At 43.7% G+C, this 11,603-nt stretch overlaps 1 protein-coding gene across 1 annotated transcript in view; it reads right to left on the bottom strand.

Annotated features, from left to right (window-relative positions):
- Positions 1–10,763, bottom strand: part of CACNG3 (calcium voltage-gated channel auxiliary subunit gamma 3) — a 162,551-nt gene extending 151,788 nt beyond the window's left edge. The window contains exon 1 of the mRNA XM_007951797.2: positions 10,553–10,763. Within this exon, the coding sequence (XP_007949988.1) occupies positions 10,553–10,763 (211 nt within the window). The remainder of the gene's footprint in view (positions 1–10,552) is intronic.
- Between the last annotated feature and the right edge of the window lie 840 nt (positions 10,764–11,603).

The raw sequence follows: 11,603 nt of genomic DNA, 5'->3' as shown, positions 1-11,603 counted from the left end.
CCAAGGTGGTAAATATTTACAGAAGCAGATTGCCCAGTCTTCTTTCCATGGAGTGGCTGGTGGGTTTGAACTGCCAACCTTCTGGTTAGCAGTGAAATGCCTTAGGCACTACATCATCAGAGCTCCTTTAGGCATAACACCCAAAAACAAAAACCAAACTAACTGCCGTCGAGTTGGATCCAACTCATAGCGGCCCTTCTTTGGGTTTCCAAGGCAGTATCACTGAGGAAGTAGATTGCCCAATCTTCCGTCCGAGGTTTGAACCGCCAGCCTTTTGGTTAGCAAATGCCTCAGGCACTACACCACCAGAGCTCCCTAGCATAACATAGGATCCAACAATTGTGCTCCTAGGTATTTTCCCAAACGAATTGAAATCTTATGTCCACATAAAGACCTGTGTATGAGTGTGTATAATAGCTCTATTCTTAATTGCCAAAAATTGAAGGCAACCAAGATGTCCTTCACTGTATGCATGGGTAAACAAACTGTGGTGCATCCGTACAGTGGAGTGTTACTCAGTGATAGAGACATGAGTTACCAAGCTACCAAAAGACATTAAAAAGCGTAAATGCATACTGATAAGCAAAAGGAGCCAGTGTGAAAGGTACACACTTTATGATTCAAACTATCTGACATTCTGGAAAAGGCATAACTACAGAAGCAGTGAAAAGATTAGTGGTTGCCAGGAGGTTGGGGTGGGAGAAAAGGCGTGGGATGAATGTAGAACACAGGGCACTGAAACGATTCTGTGTGATACTGTAATGGTATCAGATATACCCCTTGACATTATGGATTGGTCAAAACTCATAAGTTTTGTATTTTTTGTACTATCTGTTAAATTTTCTAAAAACCTAAATGGCTCTAAAAAAAATAAAATCTATTAATTTTGAAAGAAAAAACACTTTTTATCCCACGGGCCTTAAAAATAGGCAGCAGGTCAGATTTGGCCCGTGGAGTGTGGTTTGCCAACCCCTGAGATACAGTTACAGTTGCACAGCATAGCAATATACACACCATTGCGTCTTCACCTTTTAGAATCTTAGAGACAAAGCATGGGTGACATGTATCTTGTTTATGGATGAGTCTCAGCTTCATAGGGTATAAACATGCAACAGTTTTGTTTTGGCTTTCAACCCTTTTATATGACACCGTCATTTTGTTAGTGATATTCTGAGAAGATTTCATAGCTTTCCACTCATTTTTGACTGGTCAAACTTCCGGTTGCGTGTAAAACTTCCAACTACGTATCTGAATCACAGGTCCATCCCTCCTGCTCCTCTTTTAGATCCTAGCTCCTACATTACATTGTGGCAGGGAGCAGGAAGAAAGAAAAAGCCAAAATGCTACTCACCTGAGTAAGGTTGCAGACCTTTTTTGTTTCTTGCAATGGCTTCTCCAGCTGACACTGATTGTCAGTGTTTTCTGTGAGGCAGACATCTGCACGTCTGCTCTCTTGTGTAGACACATAGTGGGTTATTGGAGGGCCCTGGGGGCCCTTACAGGCCCCTAGGTGGCATAAATGATGTTGCACTCAGCTAGGAGCTGATGGTGCAGTGTCTGAGGCATTTGACTGCTAACCAGAAGGTTGGCGGTTCAAACCTACCAGCTGCTACACCAAAAGAAGATGGGGTCATCTACTTCCATAAAGATTTACCATCTCAGAAACCCAGTGGGGGTTGCTGTGAGTTGGAATCGACTTGATGGAAGTGAGTTTGTTTGTTTGTTTTTTTTTTTTTGGTTTGTTACTAACCTGAGGGTTGGTGGTTTGAATCTAACCAGTGGAGCTGCAGAAGAAAGGCGGGGTGATCTCCTTTCACAGAGATTACAGCCAAGAATACCCTGCAGAGCAGTTCTCCTCTGTGATGTATGAGGTCATTGTGAAAAGGAATCAACTCAACAGCAGTGGGTTGGGTCTGGTCTTGGTGGAGCCTTCCCACTGCGCACTTTCCATCTGTTTCTGGTCCACCTGCTTCCTTTCCACTTGGACTCCCATCATTAGCAATTCATTGCCTCGCAATACTGGGGACTGCAGCTGGCCCATACAGTATGTTATCAATATTTATAAAAGGCCCCCCCTTTCTTTGGATGGACACAGTGCTGGACTCAGGTGTATGTTTCGGTGAGTGAAGCACAGGTAGACTTTCAGCCCCTGTTTCACTCCTAGGTCAGGCCACAATATGCAAACTTAATACAGTCTCAGCTAGGGTTTTCTTGCTTAATGAGCTTCTCTCTCTCAGCTTTCGTCTACCAGATCTATTCAACTTACAAAATCTTGCTACTCCAAACAGGCTGCCCCATTGGGGTTCCCTCTCTCAGCCCTGCTGTTTCTCTCCAGCTCCCTTGCTGAGGTAGGCACACGAGCAGACGAGCCACCAAGCAAATGCTCAAATCAGGAATCAGGTGCCAGTCTCTCTTTGTTCTAGGCACCTTCAATATTTATGAATGACTCTTCTTGAAGCCACAGGTAACCCATCGAGGAGCTAGAAATATGGAGGAGAAATGGAGGAGAGAAATGATGGAAGCGTGCTAACTTATCATTTGTCTTAGAAGGAAGCCAAGAGATACTGTCTAGAATGAATGAAGCCAGAACTAACATCAGTGAGGATGTGGAGAACTGGAAACCCTTCTTCCTGGCTCGTGGGATTGTAAAATGGTGCAGTTGGTGTGGAAAATAGATCGGAGGGGCCTCAAAAAGTTAAGAATAGAATTACCATATGACCCAGCAATCCTACTCCTAGGTATACACCCAGAAGAACTGAAAGCAGGGAGTCAAACAGATACTTGTACCCAATGTTCATTGCAGCATCATTCACAATAGCCAGAAGGTGGAAACAATAGTCAAAAGGTCTATCAATAGATGAATGGGTGAACAGAGAGTGGTGTATCCATCCCTATAATGGAATATTATTCAACCATAAAGAGAAATGAAGTTCATGCTACGGTATGGGTGAATCTTGAAACATTATGCAGAGTGAAATAATTCAGACACAAAAGGACAAATATTATATGATCCTACTTGCATGAAATATCTATAATAGGTGAATGCAGAGAGACCAAAGTTTATTAGTAATTATCGAGGGAGAAAGGAGTCATTGCTTAGTGGGCACTGAGTTTCTGTTAAGGGTGATGAAAAAAATTGGCATCAGATCATGATGGTGGTTGCATGACACAGTGAATGCACTTAAAGTCATTGAGTTGTCATGTGAAATGGTAAAAATGGCAAATATTTTGTTATATATATTTTAGCACAATAAAAAAGAACTAATGGCCCACATATTATTTAGAGGTATAAAGGAGCTACAAGAAGAACTGAAACAGACACAGTTGACAGTATTGTCTACTTTTATTTTCCCATTTTACAGGTGCGGATACCAAGGCTCAATGATTAAAGAACTTCCAAGGGCTCACAGCCAGTGAATGGCAGGATTCAGGTGAGACTCCGAGGCCACCCGAGCCCAAAGCCCCTGCTGTTAGCAAGTAGTCTTCTTGGTCTCTCATCAGTCATGGAAGACAAGTTTGTTTCCAGGGCTTCTCTTTACAAAGTGGACTCTGGCATGGTCATAGGTGGAGCCAGAGTGAGGGGAGAGAGACAACCGGGGAGTTTTCCAGGTGTCTCCTTAACCACAGAAGAACTGGCTTCATTGGACAGCGCTGGTGGCACAGTGGTTAAGTGCTTAGCTGCTTACTGGGAGGTTAATGGCTTGAACCCACCAGGAGAAAGATGTGGCAGTGTGCTTCCATAAAGGAAACAGGGAAATGGGTTTACACGCACACACAAACACACACACGTGTATATGCATAGGTATATATTATGTATGTGTGTATTTCTTCAGTTAAAGAAATTCTGAAATAATATTATTAAATTAGATATCAAACTGATTAATGTCCTAGAGGACAATGAGGCCACAACATCTGAGGTTATCTGCTGTGATGAAGAGAAATCACGTGCACCTCTACTCGGTGATATATTCATGTGCGTCTTCCCAGTTTTCTACAAAGTGACATCTAACTATATGGCAGCTGGATGCATATCTATAATAAAAGCAAGATCAAACAATGTTACACTCCCCTAGAGAATCAGATTCCCCTGCAGTAAGCTTGTTAGACACTGCTCTATGAGAACATTAAAAGGACTCAGTTCTCATTCTCCCTTGTTTCCTTGTTTTATTTTTTTCTTGAGGAGCCCTGGGTAAGTGCTTGGCTGCTAACCAGAAGGTCAGTGGTTCAAACCCACCAGCTGCTGTGTGGGAAAAAGATGAGGCAATCTGCTTCCAACAAAGATTACAGCCTTGAAAACCCTGTGTGCTGTTCTACTTTACTGTGTGGTGACGGTGAGTTGGAATCAACTTGATGGCAGTTTTTTTTTTTTTTAACTCAACACACACTGGTAACCTCCACTAATCACCTATTCTAATAATCTATACTGGTATCCCAATCTTGGAATTCAGGCTGCTCGCCTTATTCGAATCCAGAAGATAAAATTCCAGGTGATGGAATGAATAGGGATCTTTTCAGAGCATCTGCCTCCTAAGGTGGGTGGAATCCTACAATCAATCAGAAGTAGAAGCCTGAGCTTGAGAAATAAAGAAGAGGAGTAGGTCCTTTCCACCAATAGCAACACAATTAGTTAATAATAATAAGACTCAAAATACTTAACCAGTAGGGCATAAACCAAGGAGCTCTGGTGGCACTGTGGTTAAAGCATTGGACTGTTAACCTAAAGGTTGGTAGTTTGAACCCACCAGCTGCTTCACAGGAGAAAGATGAGGCAGTCTGCTTCCATAAAGACTTACAGCCTTGGAAACACTGTGGGGCAGTTCTACTGTGTCCTGTAAGGTTGCTGTAAGTCAGAATCGAGTCAATGGCAGTAGGTTGGGTTTTGGTTTAGGGACCAAGACCAGCTAGTCAGAAAGGATGCTAGCATAAGGCTGGGGTAGAGACATGGTGGCTTCTCCTGTGCCAGGTCATAACCCTTTACTTGACAGATCTTAGGGAGGTCTGGGATGTCCCAGGAGAAGCTAGGGTAGCTGCAGTGGTGAGGGGGAGTAGTTAAGGGTCTTCAACCTGATGTTCTTTGCCAACACATAGAGAAGTATTTCAATATTTTAACCACTGGTATGGTTGCACGATTATGTTCTGGTTGAATGTTAGTCATACTCACATACCATCCACTACCTCATCTCCTATCCTGACCAGCCCCACAAACAATCATACTGCCAACTGTGGCTACTCACTCTCATCCTGCCTTAAGACTACATCCTGCCTATTTTTCCTTTCTTTTTCTTGAGCCTTAAGAGTTAGGAGAAAGAGTGAAAGGAAAGGAACAAGGAGAAGGTCAGGAGTCGGGAAGACAGTAAGAGTTCTGGTGCCTTCTGTACCCCCATCTAAGAAAGATGCCACAGTAAAGCCAGGACTGGAGGGATGGAAAGAACTACGTGGCACTGTTTTTGAGCTCTAGGGATGTAGCAGTCCCCCAAATAGACAAGAATCTCTGCCCTCACAGAATTTATATTGAACCGGGGGGATAGGAGATAGGAAACATATGTGAACACATCTAACACAGGGTTGGCACATAGAAAATGCTCAACAAATATTATGTTCTTCTCTTAACCCCATCTTCAGTCACATCCTTGCAGCTTCCCCCAAAGACTTCTGAATACATAAATAAAGCTAGAACCCCATCTGGCTGAAAAGAGTCAACCATCTGGAGATTTGGAAATATGGGGGAACTTCTAATGACTAATTTTTTCAGTTTTTCAGCCAGATGTTTGGTGTCATCTGGGCCCATCTGTAGCAGAAATAGCAGTTTGTTGAACTTCTTTTCCTTGATTTTTAGTTCCTCATCCTGAAATTCTAAAAGGGCTTTCTTTTCTTAGTAGATAATTTTTTAATAATCCAAAAAAGTAATTATTGACTAACAGAGAGCAATTCAAGAATCAAGTGTGAAAATATCTAAAATTTGGATCAAAATGCCTTTTAGATCATTTCTAGGGCTCAAAACTAGTGACCTATGGGCCACGTTTAATTACAAGGTGAGTGTAGTTTGGCTGATAGTATTTTAAAAAAGTTGAATTAGTTGCCAATATGTTTTTTAAAATCGAGATTTTGCATGAAAATGTGGATCTGGCCTGTATTTTATGTACTTGGAATATTGGGCCATATGTGGTGCACATTTCCTTGGGGTCAAAATAAACTCCAGTCAAGTAAGAGTTGCTCTTTAGATGGGGCTTGTGCTGTTGAATTTACCACAGTCCCCACTATGCCCTATTGTCCCCATGCTGAAATCAAGTATCAGTTACCATTCATTTCCTTATATGTATTGCTGTTTTTCCCCCCATAGAATTGAGTTAAGGTGACTTTGAAATTCTTGTTTCACACTTTACATTCCCTGCCTATTCCCTGTAGACAGTTGCGTTTGTTACTCCCTAAGTCATCCAGAGCTCTCATTTTAGAACTGGATAAACTGAAGTCCAAAGGAGATAAGTTACATGCACAATTCACATAACTGTTAGTGACAGGGTTCCTTGCTGCTAGGCCAGTGGAGTTTTTTTCTGAATACAGGGCTTTGATTGTATCCAGGACTTCAAGAGCTTTTCTCAATGAAAATGTTCAGTCACATACTGAACACATTCTCATTCAAATTCACACACTGCCATTGAAAACACACAGCAGGTTGGGGCTGCACTCTGTGGATGCCTTGCATGCCTTGCAGATAATGAGTAGGCATTCCTTTGGGTTTCTCAGTGTGGGTATCTCTACATAGGTCGATTGTTTTCTCATTCAGGGTATGTCCTTTACTGCTCCTGAGATTGTAGTGTCTGGTTGCTCCTGTGGCTGCAGACACTGCACAGGCATCTTGAGTGGGTTGAGATCTGGGCCTTCAGAATGGAAAATGTCATGTGTCTCAACATTCTCACGAGCTAACGTTTGTACCAGTTACAAACCATCCATGTTTAACATTCTCTAGCAAACTCTGGGAGAGGCAGTATGGCTAAGACCAAGGATTTCCTGGGTTCACATCCTAGCTCGGCTCCTTTTAAGTGTGTGGTCTTGGGCAAATGATAGAACTTCTCCAGGCCCCAGTTTCCTCACCTGTACAGAGAGGGTAATAACGAGCCCTGGGGAGAGGACAAGCTAATATTTAAACATTCTTCAACCAGTGCTACCACATGGTAAGTGCTACACGTGAGTGACATTCGTGGGTGATAGAAGTGAAAATTGGAAACATCCTTTCTCTCACTTGAGAATATTGGTCCATATGGGGTGCACATTTCCTCAGGGGCATCTCCTCCTTAACACACACAGACACCCCAGGCCCATTGCAAGTGCTCAATACATATTGGCTCTAATATCACAGTTGCTTGGGGGAGTTCTTAAAAAATTCAGATTCTAGACACCACCCCAGAATTAGGGAAACAAAGAATCTAAGTATGATTTTTTTTTTTTTTCCAAAGTTCCTCATGTGATTTTGATGATTAGCCAAGTTTAAGAACAAGTGATTCAGTGAGTTTGGTTTGGTTTTATGTCAGAATATCTTCCATAGTGTAGAATTCACTGCCTCCTAAAGCTCCCTATTCCATTTGCATAGTTATTTATATGGAGGTAAAACCTGTTTGCTTCTACCCTCTAGTTCCTCCTTCTACCCCCGAAGGCCACACAGAGCATTCCAACTCTCTCTTCTGTCTGACAGCCCTTCAGGTATTTGCAGGCAGCTGTCGTGTCCTCCCTGAGCATGCTCTTCTTTGGGGCAAAATAGCCACATCCTCTCATGGCTCTTAAAAAGTATGGGGGTTCCTGATGCATGCCACAACTCGGAGGTACCTTGACATCATGCTGAAGTCAGTCACAGAAGGACAAGTACTGTACGGTCTCACTTCTATGAAATCAGCAAATACATAGAAACCAAAGGTTATTAGTGGCTACCAGGGGTGGGAGCAAAAGGGAAAGGGGGAGTTTTTGCCTGGGGTCCTTGAGTTTAATAGCCGTGGAATAATTGGGGGCCCTTGGGTTTAACAGCTGGAATAATTGGAAAAAGAATAGTGATAATGGTTGCATGACAGAGAACGGAATCCATGCCACTGAATTATACATGTAGAAATTGTTTGGAAAACAAAGAAGTGAAATAAAAAGTATGAGAGTGTTGAGGCTCTGGGAGAGGCAGGAGATGCTGAATGGGAGATGTCTATAAACCTTCACTCCAGCAAAGGATGAAAATGTCTAGGATGGATGTGGCCTACTGCATGTGTCTTCCCAGGCAGAAATCAAAGGCTCCTGCAAATTCCTTGATGTATTCAGTACATGAAGAAGAATTTTGGCTTCCAATTTCAGCCAGGTTCATCTGGATGCTGATTATATAGCTAAAAATTCCTTGCAATTCATTAGGATTTGTGCAACTGACTGTATTTAATATTCCAGTAAAGGTAACCAAAAAATAGCTGAGCCAAATTTTATAGAGACAGCAACAGATTTTTTTTTTTCCCAAAATAATTCAACTGCCCAAGGACACATCTTGAATTTAGCCAATTCCTTCTTAATTCACTTTCTCACTGTTCCCACTATGGCCCAGAATGCCCAAGGGGAGTTCCAATTCCTTATACAAATTGTAAGTGTAAGGCATGATGTTGGATTCAACCATCAGTTGAGAAATTCTGAACAAGGGTTTAGGAATTTTAGGTCCCACTACTTCTCTGGTGTGTGTGTTTATTTAAGGGCATTATAGAGGAAGCCAACAATAGTGTTAATTTTGCATTCCCAGGTTTAGTTTCAAGAGGCAGAAGAATTGGAAATAACTGAAACATGGTATAAATCTATGCCATTTTCACTTGGGAGACACTTCAGGTTTTTTATGTCCTTCCTAGAACCATGTAGACATCAAAACATTCTCCAAGTCACAGCCTTAAAAGGATAGTTCAACTCCTTGTTGTCAATAGAGACAGAGAAATTCTCAAAATTTTCTAAGGTGATTAAATGACTTCATCATATCTGATCACAGATGATTACAAATACTATTTTCATCAATTTTTAGAATTATTATAGAATTTCTGTCACTGTGCTGGATACCGTATGAGTTTTGGGATAGTACTAATTCAAGCCCACCTAATCCCAACTTATAATTTCCCACATAATAAACTGAAAGCTTGAATGTCTCAGCCAAGGTCACACAGGTAGTTTATGACATTACTCAGATCTTCTGACGTCAAACACAGGGGCCCTGGATGCAGTTAAAGTAATCCTTTCACACCTGGGCTTCCCACCAGTTGCAAATTTGCAATGGGAATGAAATCAATGGTAGTAGTGCTACAGTCAGGAGGCAGTTGTTCAGGGTGTCAGGACACGGGCAGATGGCCAGGGAATGATGCAATATTACACTGGCAAGTGATGTAATAGCATGATTTCCTAAGCGATTTACATAAATGCAAGTTCCCAAGAAACCCTGACAAATGCCAGCCAGTGGGAATGCAGGTGTGAAGAACCAGTGACAAGCAGGAGAAAGGAGCAGGGAGGAAACCCAGAGCTCCTTGCCCATCACTGTGATTCCTCAGAAACCTGAGAAAACTCCCTATTGCCTCTCTCATCCGGTGACTTCCCTCAGACTGTCAGGCTCCCCAGAGCTTTGAATTTCTTCTTTATCTTTCTGATTACTCCCACAGACATCCAGGCATTGCCCAGTGATGCTGAGAGTGACTCCCAGGGTGGTGAAAGCAAGTGTAGTAGTGAGGCAGGCTACCTAAGGACTTTAAATTCTAAAACAGGTCTGTCTTCATTATAATTTAGAATGAATCCTCTAATTTTTAGAATAAAAATTAAGTATACTCTTCAATTCTGGGCATATCAGTCTTATGGAAATAGATCTCTTGGGTTTGGGGAGATGATGCAGGAAAGAAGTGGATACTGAATACCAAGACTTCAGTTTTGTTCTGATCCAAAACAGTGCAATATGTATTCATAAGGAAGATTTCTTACCATATGTGTGTGAGGAGGGGAGGGGATCTGATGTTACCCTGGAAGTGTTAGGCAATGGAAGTTCATGAAAATATCTAGTTAGACCAAACTCAGAAGAAACTGGTAAGATGACCAACATTGAGAAATAAGGCAATAGCTCAGAGGATGCCAGGCCAGGTCAGGGATCCTCTCCTTCTCTCTTTCTCCTCCTCCACCTTTCTCCCTCCCTTCCTTCCTATGCCCACTGAGATTCAACACAAGCAAAGCTAAAGACCCCATCATAAGCCAGAGAGCCAAGCAGTTCACAATATGCCTAGGGATTTTGGATCTGAAGATTTTGGATGTTAAGACTTTTCTCAACTGCATAAGCTAGCTAGAGTGCCAAGTAATCTCATTCTCATGAAGCTTATACCAAAAACAATCGACAGAACCCAACCCCTTCATCCCACGCAGCATCAGTCTTGCTAGGAACAGAGTCTGGACACCTGCACATTCTCAGCAATAGTCGGAACTCTTTCTCTTCCCCCATCACCGCCCCCATGTCCCCAAACACCCACCAGAATCGCAGAAAATAAATGATTTGGAGCTATTGAGAGGAATTTGTAAATACCTTCTAGGCAGCAGGTCCTCCAGAGCCCTGAATGGGTCATTACTTCTTCATTCTTCCTGCTGGTTTCATTATCACTTGTAGATTTAGTCCTGCACACACCTCTGGAATACAACCAGTAGTCCGTGCCCACTGCAATGGTCATTAAACTAAAAGCTGCAAAGGCTCCCACAGTAGTGATCAACATCTGGATACCTCTGTCACACATTCTCATAATTCTTCATGGTACTCTGGTCGGCTGGGAGTTGGAGGGGAAGGTTAGGGCCAGAGGGGAAAATCACTCTGCAGCTGGGTAACCTAGGGCAGGCTCTTCCAACAATTCGGGTTTCCTTTTGTCAGCATCCACGGGGACTTTTGCAGAGCTGGGATTTCCTGTCTGGAGCTCTCGCCAGTTCCCTGGATCGTCTATGGCCCTCGGAAGGGTGCAGACTCCAGGGGAATGGTCCACATCACTGCTGCCTTCTGAAGATCCCTGGGTTCCTTTCATTCCTCACGAGCTTGATAAGGATGAGAGTCCGTGCAGGGCATGGCTCCGGTGCCTGGAGCTGCCAGCTCGGTTTGAGATGAGCCTGGCTCCCCACAGCCCCGGGAGACTCAAGGCAAAGAAATCCAGAGAGGTCTGTGTGTGTGCGTGCGTGCGTGTGTGTGCGAGCGCGTGTGCTGGGGGTGAGGGCGGATGGCAAAAAATAGCACTGCTAGGAGGCGAGCCGCTGAGAAGAGTGTTCACCCCAGCCTCCCAGGAAAGCTCTCCGCCTGCTCCCGACACCCCCGCTCAAACTGGTGAAAAGACGGAGTCCTGGGGCGGGGGCCGGGTGCTTTCATCCGAGGGCAAAGGTCTGCGGTGCTGAAAGGACAGCTCCCCGCCTGTTGCCCCGCCTCCGCCTCCCCAACGCCCAGGCTGTAAGGTCCGTGGTGCTGAAGGGACAGCTCCGCTGCCGCTGTTGCACCTCCGCCCTTCTAGCGCCGGGGCTGGAGACCTGGGATGTTGAAGGGACTGCCCACCCCCTTTCCCCACGTCGCTTCCCAGGCTAGCCAGCCGGCTTGGCTGTGCCCA

Source organism: Orycteropus afer, unplaced genomic scaffold, assembly GCF_000298275.1.
Source record: "Orycteropus afer afer isolate SDZICR_OR568_19922 unplaced genomic scaffold, OryAfe1.0 scaffold00312, whole genome shotgun sequence".
NCBI lineage: Eukaryota > Metazoa > Chordata > Mammalia > Tubulidentata > Orycteropodidae > Orycteropus > Orycteropus afer.
The sequence above is the reverse complement of the archived record's forward strand: the minus strand, read 5'-3'. Positions and strand labels throughout refer to the sequence as shown.